We start from the raw sequence: 25653 nt of genomic DNA, 5'->3' as shown, positions 1-25653 counted from the left end.
GTGTAGGAGCAACTAATAAAGGGGAATCCGAGGGGTAAGTGGGTGGCCCTCCCCCAGACAATTTTCAGGGTAAAAAAAGGGTTCATTATGGTGAGTTTTACAGCTTTCTGAGGGATATTTTATTGATACCTACACTATTCTATAAGAATTATTAATTCATTTTTTGGTCAAATGGATTAAACTTTAAAAAATGTCTGAGATCTGGGGGGTAATTATCCTCCAAAACACCCCCTCGCTGCACCTCTGACTAGATGTGTCATAATTATTTTCATGAAATAGGGATGCATCTCTACTTGGTTTCAATGATATTCTGAGATACTGAACTGATCGATGAAGCTAAGTGCCTGGTCTGAAAAGATGGCTTTATCAGTCTCAGATCAGGCAGGTACGAAACAATTCCCCTATGAAAAAATTGTAAAAACCTGTTTCAAATTTTTATACATTGCCATGGTAATGTATATGAATGTATACAAATTTGAAGCAGTTTTATACAATTTTTTCATAGGGGTTTGGACTGGTTTGGACCTGCAGGCTTCATTTTGCTATTGGAGGGCTTTAAAAGGTGTAGCTGGTAGCCTGACTGGCAATTAGTGAGAAGTCCAGGTGCGAAGCCTGATGCAGCCAGAGATTTTTGCATGGCAAAATTCACCCTCAGTATGAAATAATCCACTTGGATAATAATAATAATAAATACATTGCCATCTACACAATTTCTAGGTATATGTACTCTTGATAAGTACTGGTATTTTTCTACTGTTTAGTGCTAGTAGTTTCAATTCTAATGCTATATTAATAAGCCTATTCATTATCATTGATTAGAAGACTCAACATGTTCCCACATCCAGAGGTTATATTAGGCAACCGGAAACGAACATTAAACTTTTTCTCTCTTTATCCAGCACAAACTCATTACAACTGATGATTAAGCAGCATACCTGACTAAATCATTGTTGCTCTTGGGCTCAGTAAATCATGAGTTTATACTTGTTAGCACCTGATATACACACAAGGCATAAATGAAGAGGTGACATAAATGCGAAACAACACACATCCAAAAAAATGTCAACTATATTATACGCAGATATTTGAGACGAAGAATTACTCACTTTTAAGTCCAATAATTACACATATTCACAATCAACTATAATTTTTTTGCAGCCACTAGTTAAAGGTAAATATTTCATTATAAATAAGTAGAACATTCTCATTTTTTATTTTTTACTAAATTCAGGTTTACATAAATGGTCATCAATGCACATCATTAAATGCATATCTTCACTGTTACAATCACTCGCATAACAAACTTCAAGAATAAACACTATCACGTAACACACAAAATAAATCTCACAAAGAAGAATGTATAAAGTTCCAGTTACTTGAATAACTGTTTATTGCCTGCATTAAATTACCATAATGACTAGAGTCCTACAATAAAACTGTCAGCAAATCAAATTGCAAAGAAATATAAAACCACAAATCAGCATGATTTAAAAAAAACAAATGAAATTTTTGGTCAGGTTCCCTTCAGTTTTTTTGAAATGCATAACAGTTGAAACTCCATTTCAAATCAATTTAGAGTCAGAATAACATTAATAGAAGACTATGATATAAATACAGTAATCTTAATATAGTATAGTTCTAACACAGTTATGATAAGGCTTGACAATATGGCCAATGTCCAGTTAGTTCTAAGCAGCCGCACTCCTTTGGAACAATAATAATGCAAACGCCAGCTTCAACTATTAAAATGGCAGATTCAAGTGCTTGGTGCACACCCACCCCTCATCAGACTTTGCACCCTAAAAAATGACATAGGAGGCACAAAAAACACACTTGCAAGCCAGTGTCCCAGTGCTCATGGTTGAAATCAGAATTTTTGCAGCATGACAACACAAATGCATCTGAGCCAATGAAAAAACAGACCACTTTCCCACAACCTACAGGGGCATCATCAAGGCGCTGGGAATAGCAACATTCTTCCTCCATTTAACTTTCACTTCTCCAACTCTCTACCTCTCCTACCCTCCACGACAATTTTCAAAGTAAACATCTTCACAAGTATCTCACTAGCACTCAGGATCTCTGGTAATGAAGAACAAAAAAGCTGCACACAACACAACGCAAGTAATGAGATCGACAGCAGTGACTGATGGCCCTCTAAATGCCCGCACACACTATACTCTAAATTTTTCTTCTCGTCCCACAGTTCCCTGCTTGATTTAAAAACAGATATCAATAGTCCTAACAGACATAACTGTGACCTGTAAAATCAGTGTAGGAATATTCCATGATCGAAACATTATACCATCAGATTATGATTGCATTTGAGGGGTTTTTCATCCATCTTGGACCCCACAAAAAAGAAGGAACAAAGCGTGACGTATTCATTTCATCTTGAAGGAAAAGAATTGAGAAAAAAGCAAGGGAAAGAAAAGGACAAAGGTGAAAAACTAAATAGAGGTGAGGAGAGGCTATGGTCACACAGAGATGGAGAACAAAGAGGGAGAATTTTCCGCCTTTCAGAATGACGTATGCCCAGGGATGAACTACCCCTCAGAGGAAGCCAGTGCCTCCAAAATGTCACCATCTCACATGCTTCACTCCTTTCTAGGACGCCGTCGTCGGGGAGAAGAACGCTCAGGACCAACCTCTGTAACATCTGCTTCCTCAATCTAGAAAATGCATAGCAAACAGAAGATAAGATAAGGATAAACTCACATGAAAAAAAATACTGCAACAGTAGGCATGGACCAGTAAGAAGTACGGGACAATATTTATGAACTTTTCCCTGATAGCAAAGTTTTTGTCATCCAATGATTATATATTATTAACAGGTACAAGTAAATGTTGGATGCATGAACAAATGAATGAACACAAAAATGCACTGTGTAACCACACAAATTGTGTGAATGCATGTACAGAAAATAGAACCCTTTCTAATCTGGCTCATGCATTTGTACATGTTCCGTTCAAGCCCAGAAAAATCGTTCATGCAAAAGGACATTAACTCATGTGTGTTAATGCACCGTGTAACTAGGCCTTAATATCATTGATTGCAGCCTAGATTAACTCAGTGAATCAAAAAATCAGTGCAATAGTAATACATCAATGTGCAGGACAGTATTCTTATCCAAAGGTAGAACCAAAGGTAAAATGAGTCAGCAGCATAAGATGTAAAGCATTGAATATCATGTCACTTCAAGAGCACATTATCTTGAGTAAATTAAAAGTTTGCAAACATGATTTTTTATGCCACTCACAAAAAATACTGAAGACGTGGTCATGTCATTTTAAGTGCACATGATCTTGAGTAAAAATAAATTTTGCAAAAATCATTTTTTACTGCTTCTCACAAAAAATACTGTAAACATGGCCATGGAGTGATAATACATTCATATTTCATAACACTGATTTTTAAGAGATTTTTTTCTGACAGCTCTTGCAACAATATGCTTTCACAGTAAAACATGATAAAGAACGGAATGAGGAAAGTATGAATTAATTAATTCTTAATGAGCCCTAAAACAAATCTTTGACAAACGGTCTTTAAATTTGGTCACAAAATATATGCCGAAGAAAGCTGCAAGGGGGAATGAGGGTGGTAAATACATGATTTATTTCTGACAGAGAGGTCCACTAATTTCTAGTGTTGGGAAACACCAATTAAGAGAAATGGTTGGATAATGAATAATTCTAAAGAATAAATGCATAACCTTGATGAAGTAAATACAAATGGTATTTGTGCATTACAAGTACACAATGAAAGGAAACCTAATTTCTTGTATGTTTTTAAGATACTAGATGACTCTTGTTCATAAACAAAAGAAACAAGGATTAGACTTAACATGAGCTGTGAAAGAGAAGAAATATATAGGTAAGATAAGATTAGCTGATAGGAGAATTGATTGTAGAGTTGCATCGAACCAATACATACATATTAGGATTGTTGACCAGTTATGATGATATGTTGGTAAGGAACTCATAACATTGGAGAAATCATTTTAAAAAAAGGGCAAAATCTGAGTTCGTATGCTGGTGCCGAGTTATAAAAATATTGGGTGGCCCATAGCGGAGTCTTGTCCTAGGAAATTTTATAAATAGTCAGTTTTTAAGTTTTTTAGAGCATTTTAGAAGAATCATAAAACATTACAGCTCTGAAAACTCAACTCTCGATAACTGGACATTCCGGGGAAAATCGATTAGCCAGGCATATTTTTTCCTCACTCCCATTACGAATTGATGAGGGGGCTCAGGCCCCATGGAGTCGGCACCCCTGTGTATGCTTTGGAAAGCTCCACCATGAGTAATCAATCACAAAAACTACAATAAATGTTTTGAACAAGAATTATTGAATAGAGGGGACAGTCAAAATTTTTTTACTGATGCTTTCTTTTTTGACTAACTTTTCACTTTTTTAAAATGACATTTCCCTAACTTTTTAGTGGCCTCAAAAATTTACTGACATTTGCAGGTTTTCCAGGTTTTTAAGATTCAGACAAAAACCTGAAACCAGACGTTTGAGTGAATAAACTTTTCTTGGGTTTCCACACAGGTAAGAAAATCTTATGAGCTCCGACGTTTCAGGTTCCATCAGCGATCTTAGATTTTCTGACCCCTGCGGAAACCCGACAAAAGTTTAATCATTCTTTCACCGGGAAAGTGTTAAATCATACGTTTCACTGTAAACAGTAGTGAATGGGGAGGGATATAAAGGCTTTTCAACCTCACCTCTTCACCCTCGTCTCCCTTCTTGCCATCATCTTTGGTGTCACTTTCCTGCCCCTTGGACCCCTCTCCGCCCTCTTCCTCTTCGTCGTCCTCCTCATCGTCCTCGTCCTTGTTACGTTCACCTCCACTCACTCCATCTTCCTCCTCCTCATCCTCACCCCCATCCTCCTTCCCCTCCGCATCCAATGTCACTCCATCAGTCTTCTTATTGTCTGCGGTAGACTCCTGAAGTTGACAATTAAATATTTCATTCATTTTATTGATTTAATAAAATAAAACTTAGTTGGCCACATTAAGTGACATGATGGCCTGATGAAAACATTCGTGGAAGGACAGGTGAAAGGGCAAGGGACGGCTCCAAATGAGTTATATCGGAAAGGTTATAAAGGATGTAAAAGAGAAGAAATACGTCGCTATAAAAAGACTAGTAGATGGAAGAGAGGAATGGAGAGCTGTGTAAAACCAATCTTAGGATTGTTGACAAATGATGACAACTCACAAACAGCCACAAGTGGCCTTTCAAATTGAATAAATAAATCATACTAACAAACAACATAATTTAGAAAAAAGCTGATACAACAATCATGGTTTCCAGAAAATCGAACACTGGGTAGGCATAGCTAGTCATATTTTGAAAGTAAAGTTTTTTAATACTGTAGGTAGGAAGACAGTTGAACCACCCAATTAGAGTATAGACGATAAATCGTAAGACTATAATTAATAAGAAATTGATAGATAATAATTAATTATCATCTATCAATTGATGATAATTAATGATAATTATAATAATAATTAATTAATGATATTGATACATTGACGATAATTATGATAGATCTTTATCCTTCTAAACTGCAGAAAACCTAATTCCCTTTGAAGGGAAACGAGTGTATAACATCAGACCCCAAGAACGCTGAAGGACTATTGACCGCCCTGATATAAAAATTGCCTCTATTTATACGAAAACTATTTACTTGATACTTTGTCATGAAAATGTATTTCTTTGTAAATAATCAATTTTTAGTGTATATATGACCTTTACATGACATGTCCTATATTCATATCGTGCAAATTGCAGGACAAAAAAATTTATTATTATTAGGTTATTGATTGGTAGACGATAGGTAGAGGAGAGGTCAAGAGAAGGGTGGGCAGAATGTCATATATGTAGTTTCAATTGAAGGAAAAATACGTACATAAGATGAGCTGACTAGAAAAATATTACCTTCTGACTGGAGATAAGTCTTGAAAAAGTCAACACCATTTTCACAAGCAAGCCATCAAAACCATGATGCAATTCTCCATATGCACCCCTTGCAAACCTCTTTTATACGAAATTAACAGACTGCCTTCTCAATGTGTTTAGACGTGAGCTTGCTTCACACACACCAATGTAACAAATTTATTTCCAATCTTCTTACCACAATTACCCCACCTTCTGCATAAATAACACAATTACATGGAAGTCTTGCCAAGGAAGTCCCTGTCTCCACAATGTTTAATGATATCTCACGCGACATTTAATCTCTCCTCACCTGCCCTGTTTTAAAAAAAAAGGTAAAAAGTCTTCTACACAGAGGTGCACGATCTTTTCCTAGTCAATTATTGGTGGATTAAGGGGGCAACTCGCGTTGATACTTAAAAATGGTTGATTTTTTTCTCTCCTATGCTGGAGACCTCATCAGGGCTAATGGCTAGTGTCAAATTTATTGAGCATCAATTAATGGATGGTGGGAGAGAATGCCAGAGAATTTTCTGCATGGGGGATAGAGGATTGGAATGGTTTAACGGAGGGAATTTTTTTTGAGCCCTTCCCAACTAATGCCACTATATTTATCAATAGGATAAATAAAATTGAATTTTGAGGGCTTTAAAATCGTATATTTTTTTAAATTTGGTGTTTCTTGTTATTTTTTACTTCGATCTTCGCCTGCCTTGTAACGACTACCACTTATTTTTTTATTTGAGCTAACCAGAGAAATGATGAATGAGGAATATTTTTGTAGTAACTTATCTTTCCCTTCAACACAACAAATCGATTTAATGAATTTGCAATTTTATATCCAAGTGATCTACCCAATTACAATGTCATGGAATACCCTGAAGATTTTGTGATATTCTGTTCTGTGCCTTTCTTGATTCCCTATTGTTTCCATATTCTTGTTTTTAGTGAGCTGTGGCTCCTGCATTTTAATTTATTCTAAACAAATCTCCAAAATCCAAGTAGATTATTCCTTTCATCTGCTACCACCCCTTGAATCACTATCTATGGTGATACTTAATTCAGTTTTGACCCTACCAAAACTGACACTTGCCAACCAAATGGCACACTATAAGAGCACCCATATTTCCTTACTTCCCACATACTAATCATTTAAGAAAATTAGTAGCTTAACTTTGTTATTTCTATCCCAACTATGAAATGAAAAGAACAGAAATGATAATTTATAGACCCTAAAAAATTAGGGTAGTGACAAACTACACAAGATTTTTTTAACATAATATCTATCAGGGGACCCTTCCTAGAAGCTACTAAATCATCTAAAACTAGTATTGGAAAAGTTTCAACTCAACATGATAACGTTTACACTTGCCTAATCGAGGTTAGAGTTTCTAAAAAATATTATTTTAAACAAAACATTGAAGTTTTTCCTCAAGTTGACATTAACGTGCTGAGTTGTAACTTTGCCAATATAATTTTTAGACCATTTGACAACTTTTAGGGGAGTCCCCCCGGAAATAAATTGAATGATGATATTTTTGTGATCATCCTAATTGAACGTAGCAATCCCATCCAAATGATACACAGCTCACAAGAAATATAACCACCGATAAGTTAAAAATAAATACCTACCTATTACTGTACCCATACTCCTTGTCAGAGTACTTGAATACCTACAATTCTAACAATATCAAATGTGTAATAAGCTAAGAAAGAGGAATCTACAATACTTTGAGCAAGTATTAACTGGCAATACATGATTCTTCACAAATCCTTCATAAGAAATCATCCTATTGGAGGTCTCAGGGAGGATACAAGAATAGAAACCAACCTATCACCTAACTCCAACATTTAGCCACCAAAATCTAGAGAGCCAAGTAAAACTATCAAGAAGTAATTTGTGGGTCCAAAAAACAAACAAGAATATGAAAGTTGAAAAAATATCTTATCATGACCTTTGACTTTCTTGTAACTCATTGTAATATTCAAAATGCCAAAGATGGATTGGCTACCGACTTCAAGCAAAGGTTCAACATGACAGACTACATACTAGCCACTAGTATGGGTAACTTGGTATCCTCATCCTTAAATTTAGCTCAATGAGAAAGATGAAATTATTTAGAACTAGATAATCCGTCATGTTAACACGTTCCCTGCCGTGGAGTTATAGATGAGTTCACCCATTGCACCAAAGTGTTTTTCTTTTTCCTTTCGCTCTAATACTTGGGTCCTTTCCATTTGAGTTTTTGTGTGCATTCAGCTACATGCACCACGTAAAGTCATACATAGGGTATCGAAGTAGCAGCGACCAACGACGTGCAATGAAAGGCCAAAAAAGTGACTCATTTTTCAGTCATTTTGACTGAAGCGGCGAGAAGATGAAGTACCCATTTCGGTCATTATGACCGAAGTGGCAGTGAACGTATTAACAGGGGGATCGGGTTGGTGTGGTGGCTAGAGTGTTGGCTTCCCACCCGGTGAGCCCGGGTTCAAATCCCGGCAGCGGCAGAGAATTTTCAGAGACTGCCCGATCCCTGCTTGAATGTTGTGTGGAGGACATTTCAAGCACAACACTCCGTCCGTCGGATGGGACGTTAAGCCGTGGTCCCATTGGTGCCTTTCGTTAAGAGCAGGCTAATGCCGACGCCGGGTTTCTCTCCACCCTTCCTTCCATACCCTACCCTCATGGCGCAAATGACCTCAGCTGTCGCTCGCCTCCTCCAAATACCATACCATACGTATTAACATAAAATATTTCCATTTCACATGACCAATAATGCCTGGAAACCTCACTAGCAGTGATACATGAATTTGGGAGCACAGCAGAGCAAGCGAGCTTACCTGAGAAGAGCTACAGCAAAAGACGAGCAGCAGGACTAGGGGCAGAGCTACGACGACAAGGTAAAGGGCCCATAGCCATGGGTGGGCATTGGTATAGGAGATGATGCGCATGATCAGGCCCTCCTAAAGTGTAGAGGATGGTATTCAACAAGCATTACAATCATGATCAGATGAAGTTTTTACCTCTGACGCCCTTCTCCACAAGTACCAAACATAAATGGAGACAGGGACCATGCAGTAGAGGAAGTAGAGGGCCCACCAGCCTGGTTTATAATTCATGGCCCGAAGCATGCGGCCCCAGAGGGAGCTCTGTGATAAAGATTTTAGTTCAAGATTATAACAAAAAAACAAGAATAAAGGTGAGGCATTTAATTTTAGGCAGCGATTTTATTCACCTGAAATGGAGAAATAATAGAAAATTTAAGACGACAAGTACATAGTAAGAAAAGAAACAAGGCAGCAAAACTATGATCAGACTATTCAATACCTCCACTGCAAAAACAGTCAACAATCGCCCATCGAATCAAATCCACTCATCTTGGGCGGAGCGGAACCAGGGAGCGGATTTGATTCGGTGGGCGATTGTTGAGCGTTTGTGCAGTGGAGGTATCAATTTAACTCCTTTGACCTAAAAAAAAAAAAAATTAAAATCCACCCAATTACAGAAAGAGGAATATTAATGATGAAATTTTGAACTTACATTATACTTAATGGGATCAAAATTTCATCATATGCATACCTAGAGGTGGATCCAAGATAGGGACAAAGGGGGGTGGGGGGGGACAAAGTGCAGTTAAATATTCCAGCAGTAGTGGGGGTCGGAAAAAATTGCCATTCTATCTGGTGTAAATTGGATACAAGGGGAGGGCTATAGCCCCCTTAGCCCCACCCCCATAGATCCACCACTGTACATACCTGAAGTTTGAAAATAGATTTTCACATGGAAAACCCCTGAGAGGTTTTCACAGTAATGAAATACGTATGTAACTAAAGTTGGCAGGAGCATTAGTTCTGCCCTATCATCCATTTCTCATATTCCTATGAAATCTGGATGCAAGCTATAATTTCACACAGAAAATTATGCTTGAAAGATTGGCAAAAAATACTTTCAACATATATCGGCAACCCAAGAAATTTCCCATGTACACAGAATAAATTTGATGCTGACAGGGTTTTTTTAAAGGAACACAGTGGAACAGGTTTTCAGGACCTTTACCAGTTGATATAAGTGTTCCTTTCAAGAGGTAGCTTTTTAATATTGGGACCAGAAAAATACATATACATGCAAACATCTTCAGTATACAAATACCTTAACATTTGCAGTTTACTGAGTATAATGAACATTAAGTCATGCATTGACATTAAGATATGGATGAATTTTAGAATGGAATAGCCTGCATATACTAATCAACCTTTTGCTGCTGTAAACATAGCAGCTACATTCGCCCGGTTGACTTGAGCATAGCTCCTACGTGCCGGCATGGGTAACTGTTCATTTTTTCACAACATAGGGCTTGCTAAGTCTTGGCAGTTTGACCACAGTGAAAGAGTTGATATATTAATCAAAGAATCATCATAAAAATCAAAACTGAAAATAAAAAAGCAATAGTACTTATATTTATATTAGAGATGTGCGAATAGTATCTGTGAATACTCGAATACTCAAATACTCAAATACCTCGAATACTAGAAAGTATTCGATATTCGAGGTCTCGAATAGTCATGCGAAAGGTACCATCTCGAATACATCGACTACTTTGAACTTAGCATCATTCACTGTCGCACATACATCGTTGGTAGTTGACTTGGAAAAATGTAGAGAACTCTAGTCGTTTAGTGTATGCAGCACCGTTTTAGGCAAGTTGACGAACTACATCAAATTCGTGGATTATAGCGGTGAAAAGAGTTCAATGTGGGGAACTAAAAATGATCGGGTGAAAAAATATCCGAAAAACCTGGTTTCCCCACCAGGAGAACCTCAGTGCCATGGGATAGTAACTACGTAGCACAATTCCCAATATCTGCTACCCCCTCCATCCATCAGCCCACTGCCCCTCCTCCAACGCTTTCCTCCTCTTCGAAATAAAACCTAAGGCCCCAGCTTGTGCAGGCTTCGTATTACGAAGACCATTAATCAAAAGTTTCAAAAAGTGAGAACTTCCAAAGATGGACTGAAAATAATTGAAAGAAAGAAAATCCGGTGGAGTAGCGCGTGTATTTTGCAAAACGCCTCAGATTTTCCGCTAGCACTTGACAGAAGGAGTGGGGGTAAAGCGAGCTACCTGTTGAAAATAAGAAGTTTGATGAAGGGGAGTATCAGATGGGCGTGCCGCTGAAATGGCGTTTGGTAGATAAGAATGTATACATCAGACAGAAATCCATCGTAGCAGTGTAAATGCCGAGACGGCATGCAATCATTTTTCGCGAGGTGGTGTGTCCCCTTAGAATATTTGAAAGAGAAGTTAGTTGAATCAAATATATGCCTAGTTGTTTCCATAAAATTAAAATATTCCATTAATCAGCGAAATTCCTCTTTGAATCCTTTAAAGGAAATCACAATTACTCGTCAAAATCCTGGGTTTCCTGCTGCATAGGCAACCTAGTCAAACCTTCCCGCATTCATGGATTTTTTTCGTCCATCCCCTTGAAAAACGATAGATCGAGATTCCACTTTTTATTTATACATTCATCAAGTGAAATAGAAGAGGAAACATACGTTTAATATGCCTTGCAAAATTCTAGTATTCGAGGTATTCGAATATCCGAGCAATGATTTAATATTTGAATTCGATATTCGAGTTCGAGAAATCTGCTATTCGACCCATTTCTAATTTATATACATGTATAGCAGTACTTAAACATGCAATTGTACTCTGTTACTACCACTAATTTTACCTTATCATGTAATAGTCAAATCATAAATTTTATTTCTATTGTGATAGAACTTTAAATAAAAATGAATGAGCTAAACTATTGCTAAGTAATCATGGATTACAACCAACAAATAAAATTTGCATTAACTCACAGTATCCTGGTCCAATTTCTTCTTTTTGAGGTCAAAAGTATCAGCAGCCCATTGGTCAGCAACTGCTAAATCATCGGTGACCAAGATATTGTCAAACAGAATCAAGTCTGACATGGACCACAGCTCAAATCCAACTGCACTCTGGAAAATACAGTAAAATACAAATTTCACATATACTATTCATTAAAGACTAAGCTGAAACATTTTATGAAAATTACACTGTAAATAAAACTAATGACATTAACCTTCTAAAATCAAAATTCACTACACCTATAAACAAGGGAGAAGTAAGATTAACATTAACAGCACCAAAGTGAGGGTAGCATACCCTATGCCGTGGCCAGCTCACAGGATTCTAAACCCTATTTCACAACATTTATTGACTATGTAAAATGAAATTCAAGCCAATATCCAGGTTTTTTTCAACGATTTCCAACATCTTCAAGGTTTTACATTGAAATCTCAACCACATTTCTTCATCAATGTGGAGTCATGACAGTAGCTAAATTGGTTGCATTAAGAAAACTTTATGAGAGGGTAAAATGAATTCCTTTTGTGCCCTTGAACACAGCATTGAGAATGTGAACCGAGAAATGTGAGAGGGGCTATGAGGGCTAGGAGGGAAGAAGAGGGTGTGAGGGACTGATTACCGTGTAATCTGCATTTTACTGTCCGAGTATTCATACAGTTTCAAACCATTTAAAAGAAATGTTGGGGCAAATTATTTCATGCTACAGAATTCCTTATGCAGTTTAATACAGCAGCTAAATGCCTGGTCACATGATAAATTAACGTCTACAAGTCAATGTTTACATACAAGAATAGACATGAAAATTCACCATGTAGCTATCCAACTTGTGTAAATGTATGAACAGAAAATGGAAACTGTTCTAATTTGGCACATGCACTTGTACATTCCATTCTGGTCCACTGAATTCATTCATACATTAAGATATAAACTCATACGGGTTAATACTGTCAAAAAACGAAAAAAGTCTTCTTTACGTCTTAAACTATTTTATTCGTCTTCTTTTATTCCGCCATTTTTGATGATTCCGAACTTACAAAGAACAATTATGGGGTTCACTTCTTCTAACCTCAAACGTATTCGCCGTTCACACCATCAAAAGAAAAACTTCGCTTCGCATCAACACTTAGTGTTTAAGTCTCATAATCTGTCAAAAAACGAAAAAAGTCTTCTTTACGTCTTAAACTATTTTATTCGTCTTCTATATCCCAAGGCCGCACAACAATCACTTTCTATATTGGCAACGTAAAATAAAAAACAAAACAAACATTCATCATCACCTTGAACGTAAAAATGCAAAACCCTACAAAATATTAATTTTCACATTACAACATGGTGTAAATATGCTCTGATAGTGTATAATTAAATACTTGAATTTCCTAGAGTCTGAGGATTACCACTGATGGTTGAAAATAATAGTGTCCAATTTAATTCTGAAGGCCTGTTTATACACATTAACATGTACAAGTTCATGCATAGATGAATGAATGATTTTGGTGGACTGTAACAGAACATGTGTGAATGCATGAACCAAATTAGATCAGGTTCAAATTTCTGCTCAAACCTTTACACAAGTTTGATGATTACATGATAAGTTGTCATATTCATTCTTGCATTTGGACATTGCCTTGCAGACGTTAATGTACCAAGCAACTGGGCCTCCAAGAATATAACTAATACCTCGCATTACAATTGGAAGGACCCATTCCATGTGGGAAATAATATCTTATGGTGGCAAAGTCTTTAACTATGTGAGGCTCAATCCAGGCTTAGATAAGAAAAAAAAATACTTACGATTGGTGTCATCTTGAATGGGTGTTCATCATGAAAATAGTCAGGGTTAGGGATCTTTCTTGGTGCCCACTTGCCACGGTATGCTGGGTTATCAATCATTGGAGGTCTCCACTTGCCGCGATACGCTGGGTTAGGTACCATTGGCCTCTTCCATTCTCCACATCCAGGGGCACCTTCACACAGGGGATTAGGTACCAATGGTGCCTCCCACTCTCCATCCATATCATCATCCCTGGTATTAAAAAAAAATAATAATATCATTTATAAGGAAGGCCAGAATAATGGAGAGGATAAAAAAAAACACTGAATAAATTGGAAATCACTTCCAGCTCACCCCAGTCATGGTCTGACTGTCATAAGTAGGTATGTACTTTTATCTAATATTTTGTGGTATAGTGCTTTTATTTGCTAGGAATAGCTTTGAAAAGTAATGAATATTATAGATCACATCATCATGTATACAAATTTTGGTTAAAACCACTAATTATACCTTATTTTCCAATGAAACACAGATCAATTTATCCGGTAGCGACGCGAGTGGCGACTTTTGGAAGCCCATTTAAATGCGTGGTGGTTGATAACACATGTAGAGGCCAACTTGAGGATCCTCTTTTGTAATATTCATGGATTACATACTCTATTTAAAGCATAAACAATGGATGCAAAAAAACGAGCCAATTGACCTTGGAATCGTAATGAGATAGAGAAAATGAACGTCGGCAGCGTTAAACAATGGATTATGACTCTTTAGATAAGATTTTTTCGCTAATCCACCTAAAATCGCAATAAACGCGAAATTTCGTTTTTAATTACCGATTCTGCGTTATTTTGCGATATCGCGTCTCGCGAAATTCACGGACTTCTAAATATTATATAAAATTCAATCAAAGAACAGTTATAGTCACTAAAAAATTACTCTTTAGTCAATGCTGACTTACCAGTCTTCAGGTCGTTTTGCAGTTGGGTCTGGGATCATTTGAGGTTCATCATCTAGCCACCCATCAGGCTTCACTGCACTCTCATCGGGAAGCTGAGCCGGAGCATCTTCGTCCCAATCGTCAGGCTTCTCAGCCTCTGGGTCCGGAATCTTCTCCCTGTCATCCCAATCCACTGGCTGAGAATCGGTCGGGTCATCAATCTCTGCCGGTGGATTCACCTCGGGGTTAAAATCTTCCAACAATGATCCTTCATTCACAACCTGACAAAATCGTATAAAAAAAGGCCATGATTATTTTCGACGCTCTCATACCTAACATCAATGTACAAACATAGATACCTAACTACACAAAATTGAATAAATTGAATCTATGAACTAGTCAAGATATAATATTAGCACTAGGTTTTGAAGGGCTGTAACAAGATTCCTGAATTCAAATTCCCTGATATATCCCTGGCTAAAATCTAATTTCACAGAAATTTTCACTCTCCATTTTCAATAATTAGATAAAATTTTCAGTCAAAGAGCCAATTAACTACAAAATTCTAAAAATGTATTTAATTCTTTCTAAAATTAATCCATTTACAATTAATACCTAGAAATTTGGTTACTTGTTAAGCTAATTTCAGTCAATTAAAGGTCAAAAAATGGTTTAAAAGTCAACTCAACCATAAATTAAAAGGTCTTTAGAATGAAAAGTCTTGAAAATGCTAAAAGCAGAAACTTAATTTCTTTTATTAACTTAATTGCAATAAAAAAAGAAACTGGTAAACTCCAAATTTCCAAAGGCAAATTTACTGTATCTTTCTGCACAAATGACACAATCCCTCCGCTAGCAGACACCGCTGCAGTTCTTTTGATTTGAGTATCATGACAAATTTTCCTTGACACAAAAAACAAGTCTCTAATTTCCCTGACCCATTTCAAGTCCCCCATCATTTCCCTGAATTTCTCAAACCTGTAATAACTCAAATTTATCTCCGCTACTCCACCCAGTTCTTTCAGGACACAACCAATTCAACTAGCTACCAACACCCTCAAATTAGAGCGAAAGAACTTGTGACAGCATGAGCCAGAAATTTAGTTTCCAGTGGCCATACAAGTAATATGATAAATAAAAAGTCACTGATCAAGTGTTTTCAGCCGATTATCGTGAATGAATCCCTATCCAGCTTGCAGAGTTGTTTTTTATTGGTCCACATGCTAGTTTGTTTGCATTTAGTCTAAAGCAATAAGAAAATTCGAGCCCAAATGCCTTTCATCATTAACATAAGTGATAAGTTTTACTAACTATCATGCAAAGTTCATTGTAAAATGGTAAGTACAACATTGATGATTTCCTTTGAGTTCAATAGAACTCAATTTACAACCATGGCAATGTAAAATTTAGGAAAAAAATTTTTAGGTTTCAATTCACTATGCCATTCTTTCACTATAGGACTTAAGAGTTCTACATTTTGTAGTGTTCCACCCTCTTTTTTGTTAAGCACCATTTCTGGTAATCAAGTGCACAGACAAAAATAAATGTAAAAAAGTTTCTTTCGACACTCTTTCCATTTGGCAGAGCCATTAATAACAATAAAATAAGTAATATGACATTTATTTTAGTAAAATGAACCAAACCTTATGATCAACTCTGACTTCAAAGGAGTTGTCCGGCCGCACAATGAGTGTGTAAAGGTGAGGTCTCTTATCCTTCATTGGCTCTTCAACACGATCCTTTGGCTTTCTACAATGCTTCTCCGAATAAGTACCATTTAGAGGATTCTTGTGACGGAAGATGAAGTGAAGCTGCAAAAGAAAGCGAAAAGTCCATTTCAAACCAAAGATAATGCATGCTCGACACCAGGGACATAATATATTTTTATTTATGCGAGTCCCATATTCTGATTGGCTTGGTAATATGGGATGCAAATATGTACTTGTAATTAAGAGGATTTTATTCATACGAAATACAATCAAATTATAATAATGATCAATGAGGTATGTTGCTGATCAAGAAAAGTTAAATTCAAGGCATCCACACTGATATTTTAATTTTTATTGCATTTAAACTCCAAATACTAATCTAAAGGCCTGTTTACACGATACATTAACACGTACGAGTTAATGTACGTTTGCGTGAATGATTTTTGTGGACCGGAACGGAACATGTACGAATGCATGAACCAAATTAGAACAGGTTCTATTTTCTGTGCAGGCATTTGCACAAGTTGGGTGGTTACATGGTGCATTTTGGCGTTCATTCTCGCGTTCATACATTTAGACATTAACCTGTACGTGTTAATGTACCGTGTAAACAGGCCTTTAGAAAAGAATACCCTAACGTGTTTTTTCCCTGGGATAAAACCATTCACATCACAAAAAATAAACATGCCTCATTCACTAAGGTCAAACACAGAGCAAGGACATATTTTCCTTACCTTGTGATCATTTCCACACTTGTCAGGCCCAAACATGATGGTGTACGGGGTCTTGTCCCTGAAGTGAAGAAGGTCGACTCCTCGAGGGCCCTCTTCGTGAGAAAGTAATTTCAAGTAAGCACCCCCACATTCTTGCCCAACCTGCATGTTCACCTCATACTGGACAATCAACGGTTTGTCCTCAAAGCGGAAAGGTCGGTCCAGGTGAGCAGAAATGGCAGAGTGCTTGGCCCTCGATTTCATCACTAGTCCCATGTCACCCCGCAATGGATGGCGTTGAGCAGGCTCCACTTCCCACTTACCTTTCATACAAAAATAACAGCTTAGTCTCAGCAATAAATAAGTGCATTGGAATTACACATAAGTAGAGCAAAGCAACAACACTTTAAGTACTTGAATTCCTCTATCATTGGACAGCTTGTAGAAAAAATTTAAATGAAGGTTGCATTCCTCTAAAAGGATTGCTACCCAGATATCGATTCACTTCCCGTCCTAGATGTGTCTTCATCAAGACATCGTAGAGGCTTTAAAAAACTCAAATTTTACAATGATACATTTCCTAACTCATGAAAAATAATGGATTAAAAATTATATCTTGAAAAATGTGTTCAAAGGAGTGGTGGCCATTTGCTTACCATAGGCTACACAACAGTTACAGTGAGCAAAGCAGCAAGCTTTACAGTTTTTTACCCTCACTTTGTACTTTATTAATTGCCTTGACACATACATTTACATCAATTGAATGTAAATTTCAATGGAGCCAAACAAGGACTCTGGGATACGGATGAATATATATTACAAAATAAAAATGAAAAACATATCAACATGAGACAACACCAATATTACATCTATTCTACAGCATGCTTAAGAAACTACTATCAGATAAGCAAATATATTGCCCCAGTCTCTCTTATTTTCATCCCTATATCTCACCCTTAGAAAATTTCACGCATTCAAGTTCATTCTAATGGCTCCTGAACGTAGAGACAGACATGTGAGATTGAACATTTGAGCAGAAGCAATAAAGGTTCTATAAATAAATATTCATACGCATTCATTCAAATTATCTTGCATTATATGAAAATGTCTATCGTGGAATATGGTGTACACAAACACTACTCGTTAAGTTTTATATAGAGTCCCTGAAGCATTCTACCACTTGTTTTCTCATGAAAGAAAATACATGAGGCCATTTCATTGTTTTCTTAGGGGGAAAAACTGACTCTCAAGAAACGCTGTAGCAAGCACAATTGAGGTTAAGGGGTTCATGAACAAATGAACTCTCCTCACAGTAAGTTTTTCTGTGAACAGCTTTGCTTTATCGGGTCATCGATCTCGGAAAAAACCAACTGCATAAAATAAGCCCAATTAGACAGTGGCGGATCCAGAGAGGAGCTATTACCATTTTATCTAGTGTAAACGCTACCTTGGTTTGACAAGGTTCTAACTGACCTTCAGCTGGTTTTGAGAAAAACCTTGTCAAAGTTTTAAACTGCTCTATTTCTATTATTAATAGGAATTTATTTTTGATTTTTGGCACATACACTAGTGATCCACTAGATGCACTAGTAATTATTACTTTAAGAGAATATGTTATTTATTTTATTTTTTTACATGTTTATATATGAGTAATAAAATAAGTAAAATGCAGTTAGAACCTTGTCTCACCAAATATTAGTTTTTTCTTTTTGCAGTTGGAACTTTGTCACTGTTCTAAATCTGTTATTATTTTACATAGAGGAATAAAAACCGGTGAACACATAGAGAAACATAAACTTAGTTATTTTGAGTGAAAACACCAAATTTTGCAAAAATGTCGGTTAGAACCTTGTCAAACCAAGGTAGCGAATTGGTTATGGCCTCTATGTAGTATCCAATCTACTAGAGATAACATTGTTATTTTGTTCACTTGTTGATTACATACAGGAGAGGAGAGCCGCCATCCCTATCCTGGATTCGCCACTGATCAGAGACAAATTGACTATGTGACAATACATTACAAGAAATCAGTAAAGCAGCACAGTGTCACTTTCCACCCTTGATTTTAACTTTCCTCATCTCATTACCAAATGGATACTTAATATAATTATCAGAAGCATAATTTACATCTATATCAAGAGACTACCAAAGTATCCTTCTGATACCAAGGAAAGGAATGTTGAAACTGGCTGAGGTAAAATGAATATTGTATGCAAATTAACATATGTACTCCAACTATACCTATTTATTAGTTAACAACTAACATGTTCAATTCACTTAAACCATCAATAGACTGTTGGGCAAGACTTCAGCAACCAAATCCTGTTTTAGACCAAAACATAATAAATATTACTTAATGGATGTCTGATGCATTCTATGCCTACGTATATTGAAAGAAACTTATAAATGTTGGGTTAAATCATTTGAGGCACTTTCCATTTGATTTCAATGCTCAGGTAATACACAAAATGTAATCACTTTTTTTATTGTGAATTGTCAGGGCATCAAGGGCATACCCAGGATGAAATCTAGGGGGGAGGAGGGAGGAAGGGCAAGCCATGGTTGTTCAAGTTGTAGGTAAGACTTAAGCATGGAAAAGGTGATTGAAATCAAAATTTTAGGGAAACTGTAATAGCTTTTAATTAGTTTATAAAATCATTTGATTGAAAAAATATTATTTTCCTTAGAGACATTTGCGATTTTTGCTTCAGGGGGGGGGGGGCAGCTGCCCCCTCCTACCCCTCGCTGGGTATGCCCATGGATTAGATCCAGTTGTCATCAAGCATAGGTTAAATATTGATAGGGAATAGTATCTATACTCCATATTTTAAAGACTTCATTGCCGAAAAAAGAGGGCTTGTATTAAGATATTCAGAGAAATTACAAAAATGCTCATAGGTACTAGACAGGCATACAGAAAAACCTTTGATTGACTGATTAGGCTGCAACATGGTGAAAAAACATGACTGATAACTGAACACTTTGCAATATGTGCTTCATAATTACATCATTTGTTTGACCACAAAGTAGTTTCAAAACATACGAGCCATTAGGAAGTACTTGTACGTATCAAAACTGAATGGGTTAATTCAGTATGCAGTTGTAGAACACTTTGAAGTGTTTAATTCACATCCTTCCTTGGACATGCTCCTTGGTTTCAATATCAAGGAGCTGCAAATAGGAGCTTTGCACTTGACACAAAAAACTGGTGATCATACACAAGAGATAAGTATCAGTATACTGAAGTTTCCTTTAAGAATAATTATGCAACATCAAGATAATTTAATCATAAATAAAAAGGTTCCCTTGGCAACACATCTGTATGGTTTTTCTGTAGTGTCACTCTCACTGGTTAGGCCTCCCATACACGTTCAGTTTGGCCTCAAGGCCTGGACTGTACTGTCAGTCCAGGCCTTGAGGCAGAGCTGACAGTGTGTGGCGATGCCTTGAGGCGGATTGTCGGCCGGAGAGCCGGATGGGAATCCAATGAAGTCCCGAATGGGAATCCAGTCGGCCGGAAGGTCTGGCCTCAAGGCCAAGCAACCTTGAGGCTGGGCCTCATTGTTATCCCATCCGGCCGCCGCCGTCCAGCCGACAATCCGCCTCAAGGCGTCGCCACACACTGTCAGTTCTGCCTTCAGTCCGGGACTGTACAGTCCAGGCCTTGAGGCCAAACTGAACGTGTTTGGTGGGCCTGAGGCTCCGGCCAAACTGCGCAGTTCCGGCCTCAAGGACCGGCCTTGAGGCCGGGATGGAACATGTATGGTAGGCCTTAGGTAGATACATCCTCAATACGTATACATGCACAATGAACAATGAAGAGGAGCACACGGTTCTTTGCAACACTCTAGTTTGGCTCAGCATAGTAGGTTCTCTAATTGGTTGTATAGCTATGAGGCAAAATACTTATGCATGCACTATTAACAAAAAAGAGGAGCACAATAGAGCCACAGAGAAAAAAATCCTAAGCCACTTCTGTTGTGGAGAACACTTGATGGGTGAACCAAGATAAAAGTAACTTTCCGAGGAAACAAATGTCATACAGTAAGAGAAACACAGCTATTTGTGAATGATACAAGTTGCCAATGAGGCAGCACCAACAGCTATGGATATGGACTGGGATAAAGGATTCGCATTCCACCATGCATCATAAAGTGCTAGGGGAAACCACCAAATAGCTAGTAGCCCAGTAAAGATTATGATGACAATCAAGTTTATATGAGGTACCATGACTACAACTAAATGCATTTGACCTCAAGTCCCCACTTAGAGAATGACTAGGTTGTTTGAGTTCATATCAACACAAGATGAAGAACCCAGAAATACGGAGAGAACATAATCATCAAAAACCAAAGAAACAACACCAACCATTGTTTTTCTGTCAAGAGGTTAAAATGGTATTTTCATACGTTGAGTGGCATGAAATTCATAACATGAACCTCTTGGTTGACCCTGTCAACACTTCTTCAAAAGTGGTCGCATATTTGCATTAACTGAGGAGCAGACATAGTTTTATAGAAATTGGAATCTCAATGCTTTCAAAAACTTCATTTTCAATGCCACAATGCAACTGAAATATCAGTACATGACCGTAGTTGCAAAACTGAAGTGTTTAATAATTGCATGCAACCAAACAATTAAACCTTAATAACTGTGCTTCACCATTAACCATAATGCACCGCAGTACCAAAGGATCATGCTGGAGCGAAGCTAAATTCCACACCAGGATCTACAGCTAATGATGAAAGTTTTCAACAGCGATAGGGTTGCAATAGGGTTGATGAGCACAGCGGCGGTCGAGAAAAATATAAATACACAAATACTTTAGTCACGACATTCAGGAACTACACACAACACAGGCAAACCTCTCGATGAAGTAAAATGCCAGACCTTCGAAACAGTGGATATGACCTTTCGCTTGGATGTATTAGATAAGGAACCAAAACTAAAGAGAGATATAATTCGAGAATAATAATTCCATATTAGCTGGCAACTAAGATCAACTTTGCCACAAATACGTAAATATAATAACGCCTTACCATCATATTTTGCTATGTTCTCATCTGTGTCATCCTTTTTCGCTTGTGAAATTATCCATTTCTTCCTGAATAACTGCGGATCATCAAATGACTCGGCTAGATATACTCTGCCAGAGGGGACAGGGCTAGAGTATGTTACCTCTTCCTCAGATTCATTTTCTTCCTGCAAAGGTAATAGGCATACACATATATTAGGATTATAAGATATACAAAAAAACATTACGGCAAGTTAAAAATCAATTATTCTCGGTTAATATTCGTATGAATTTAAAAAAATAACGTTTCTCCTACCGTCTACACTTTCTATCGTGAATTGTAGGCAACAGAAATAATCTCATGAATATACATGCATGAAGTATGATGACACATAACGTGGCAAACATGCCCCAAAACCTTCACTTCCAATGAAATTTAATGCAAAAACCAAGCCACCTACCCCTTCCGAAGTAACAGTAACTTCATCATAGTCTTCTTGGGTGAGGCAGCAGGTGAAAAATAACAATAGTGCAGGTAAAATCCACTTGATAAAAGCTTTCATCTTCGATTTGTACGCCCTGAAAATGAAGTCGTTGTAAGGTTAGTATATACCTACGGCCACTCCCGAAGCTGATGCAAAAATGTTTTATTTAATTTGTGAAATCTCATTAGCTTTTTCAATAACTCTTTATGCAAGCGAAACTATTGTAACACACCAAATGGAGTAAACGCAAAACGACAAAAATGGACACTAAATAAACCACACAACAGAAACGTACAAGATAGGGTTATACAGCAGCTCCCAAAGTAAGGCAGATTTGAAATGATGAAACACTTAAGGCTATAATCTCATTAACTAAATAGGGCTACCCCCTGCACAACTACTGGATATTCATAACTCACCTAAAATGCCGGCACGGAACTCAGCTAATACAAATATTGCAAAGCTTTGATAACAATAACTACATAAACACGAGTATAAAATTTTATTGTAGTATCATAAATTTGTAAATAGACTGGATGAGGCAAATAAAGAATCTACTTTCCTCATGAAGTCAGTCGTAAACGAACTACACAGGACGTCAGCGACGTTCGCGCGGAAGGGGGTTCATCATTGGCCGAATGATTCTTCCTCCCCTTTCAGTTTCACCCAATCGCTTATTAACAGTTGGCCTATAGAGCATACCAACTGTAAAATAATAAAACTTCTGTTAAGGAGCAACGCGCAATTCCTTGCATGCATTTTCAAATATTTAAAGAAAAGTTACTTTAATTTTAATCTTCTATTGATTTTATGTTGTTTAAGATAAAATTAATACCCACATTATGTCAAAAGGGATTACTAATTTTTAGGACCATATTCTGGTTAACTATTTTAGGTTAGTACAACCTGTTCGTGACACAGCGAGTGCTGCGGTTACCAAAGGGTGGGAAAATTGAGTGATCGAGCGAGAACTATAAACGTATTGGTTGTAGTGACCGAACAAGTTTTCCGAAAACCTCAAGACCTGATTTCATACGTGCCTTCATCAAAATCGTTCTGCACCAGATACCAAACCTTTAGTTACTACAGCCTGTAGGTAATGCCCTAAGGTAGTTACCACTCCCACACCGGAAACAATATCGAATACTCTGCAGGAAATTTGATTTAGAGATCGTAGACAGGCACATAGCGAGGGTGGGGGTCTTTGTGTGTTCCAGCCTCTCCGATAAAAAAATGTTTCCTTGTGGCAACGACCTGCAATACATTGATTCAGGAAACCAGGGGCATCTATTTTTTGACACTCCATTATTCGATATGGTTTCATTTCATACAGGGGAATTTCAATCAAATTTGGGGTGGTGGGTCATGACCTGGGTCAGGAGAGTGTGAAATACTTCTCGGAGAGCTTAGAGACGCAGTTTATTTTATTTTTGAGCTTGTTTTTTTGAGTCATTAGTGCAATGATCTACAATAAACACAACTAAAACTTCTCTCCCGTTTGGGACTCGTAGCCATACATTTGCTTATACACTCCCTTTCCTTCTTTACAAAGACACAAAAACTATAAAACGGACAAAAATTAAAAATCTTTGATAAAATTTGGGGGGATCATGGCCCCAGTGATACCCCCAAAATCTACCACTGATTTCATAATATGCCTGCTTGTAACGAACGGTTAATTCAATTTTCACCATTATGCAAACGAAACATTTTGGTCTCTATGTCATGTTCTGTAGTCTAAGTATGCTATGCAAAGCTATGGGAAACAGGCCAACTAGATATATTGCCTAGGCTCTTCGTTACTCTTTAATGTTGGTGCAGGTGTACTTTCAAGTTTTGGCGTGCCTCACTAATGTAGTACATATATTTGCCATTGATAACCTTATTCATGTCCCTATGAGCTGCTTTCTTCTTTTCCATTTTCTTTTCTTTCTTCGAATACAAATTAAAGTACTTGACAGGATTTTGTATTATCAAGACCTCAAGTTCCTGCTGCACTCCCTGTTCTGAATGATACCATCTGTTTAGTGCCAGGCCTCATTGGATAAGGGTTTCTTTGACTCATTTGATTTATGTTTTCAGAGAAGATATAAAGATACATTAGGTAGGGATCCATTAGATAGGGAATGTATTTTTCAAATTACACCATGGAATGGATTACCTCTATACAGAGTTGTCCATACATAGGTCAAAGGGTTGGACTATACTTTTGACTTATCTAGCATAGGATTCCCTACCAGGGGTAATGGGCTTGTTCACATTATTCTTGAGATATTCAGAGCAAATAATCTATGTCCTTAATCCACTCGCAGATAAGTTGATAATGTCAGGAGGAGGGCCTTATTTACATTAAAAGAGGCCCTAACCTATTCTAATTATGAAGCCATTTCACCACCCATTTTTATATTTTGATTCCTGTTGATCTTAATCAATACATTTGAAAGAAGGGCCATCTTGATCTTGAGGCCCTTGGCTGGAGCGTAGTTACTCTTTAAGAAAATAAGGCCCTGATCACGATCTCCTGCTGAGCCATTCACTGTTTCTCAGCTACTCCTAAGCTCCTCGCATTGCATGGTTTTTTTGTTGTTCACAATTCTGTGAGGGACTCCTTCCCATGGTGAAATGTTGTCTCTGAACGAGCCAATGAACTAGAACTTAAATGATGTCATTTGCTTATGAAAAGCATGCTGCAACTTCAGCGTTATCTTACTTCGAACTCACATGAGAATGGACTGAATGCCTAATATTTATTTTTTTGGCACAATTTATCCCATCTTCCAAATTCTTTTACTCAGTTACTATTGTGGGTCAAAGTGAACAATCTCATTGAGAATTACTCTGACCACCTGTAGCTCCAGGGATCACTGGAATACCCAAGCATATCCCCATGACAAGGTTCCAGCCCTAGGGCTAATAAATGCTTTATTTTGTTCAACAATAAAATTCAATGATAATAACCTATTTTCAGTTATAGATTAAATAACTGTACAAGAGCTATGGCCAGCTAGGATAGGGATCAGATATGTACTCGACATGTGAAATCATATAGACAGCAGAAGAATAGGTGCCTTCAATGCCAGTGGGATAGATCTAGCTTTCCTGAAAGTTGCAAACAGACTTCAGACATGCAACAGATGTCCAGTGAGTACAATGTGTTGGGTGAGCATAATATTGCAGAGT

At 37.3% G+C, this 25653-nt stretch overlaps 1 protein-coding gene across 4 annotated transcripts; it reads right to left on the bottom strand.

Moving 5' to 3' along the window:
• Positions 1 to 1190: 1190 nt before the first annotated feature.
• LOC124162798 (calnexin-like) lies at positions 1191 to 23102 on the bottom strand. 4 transcript variants are annotated; one of them, XM_046539445.1, is made up of 11 exons: positions 22893 to 23102; positions 22450 to 22567; positions 22014 to 22176; positions 16996 to 17297; positions 16196 to 16363; positions 14574 to 14833; positions 13636 to 13867; positions 11814 to 11954; positions 8972 to 9097; positions 4729 to 4953; positions 1191 to 2672 (listed from the first exon to the last, which is right to left on the bottom strand). In XM_046539445.1, exons 2-11 carry the CDS (start codon positions 22549 to 22551, stop codon positions 2598 to 2600), a joined length of 1794 nt encoding a protein of 597 aa, XP_046395401.1. In that variant the 5' UTR covers positions 22552 to 22567; positions 22893 to 23102; the 3' UTR covers positions 1191 to 2597. The 4 variants fall into 4 exon arrangements, with proteins under 4 accessions (XP_046395401.1, XP_046395404.1, XP_046395402.1 ...); XM_046539448.1 differs by lacking the exon at positions 8972 to 9097 and adding an exon at positions 8789 to 8911; XM_046539446.1 differs by lacking the exon at positions 22893 to 23102 and adding an exon at positions 22769 to 22870.
• Positions 23103 to 25653: the final 2551 nt, after the last annotated feature.

This window comes from Ischnura elegans, chromosome 7, assembly GCF_921293095.1.
Source record: "Ischnura elegans chromosome 7, ioIscEleg1.1, whole genome shotgun sequence".
NCBI classification, from domain to species: domain Eukaryota; kingdom Metazoa; phylum Arthropoda; class Insecta; order Odonata; family Coenagrionidae; genus Ischnura; species Ischnura elegans.
The sequence above is the reverse complement of the archived record's forward strand: the minus strand, read 5'-3'. Positions and strand labels throughout refer to the sequence as shown.

Bases quoted from the DNA above. Each gene is read 5' to 3' on its own strand.
- LOC124162798 (XM_046539445.1), bottom strand. From the start codon at position 22,551: ATGAAAGCTTTTATCAAGTGGATTTTACCTGCACTATTGTTATTTTTC. The intron at 17,298-22,013 runs GTAAGGCGTTAT...TTTGTATGAAAG, and splicing joins GAACATAGCAAAATATGATG to GTAAGTGGGAAGTGGAGCCT. The intron at 14,834-16,195 runs GTTTGGTTCATT...CGATTTTGTCAG, and splicing joins AAGTCAGAGTTGATCATAAG to GTTGTGAATGAAGGATCATT.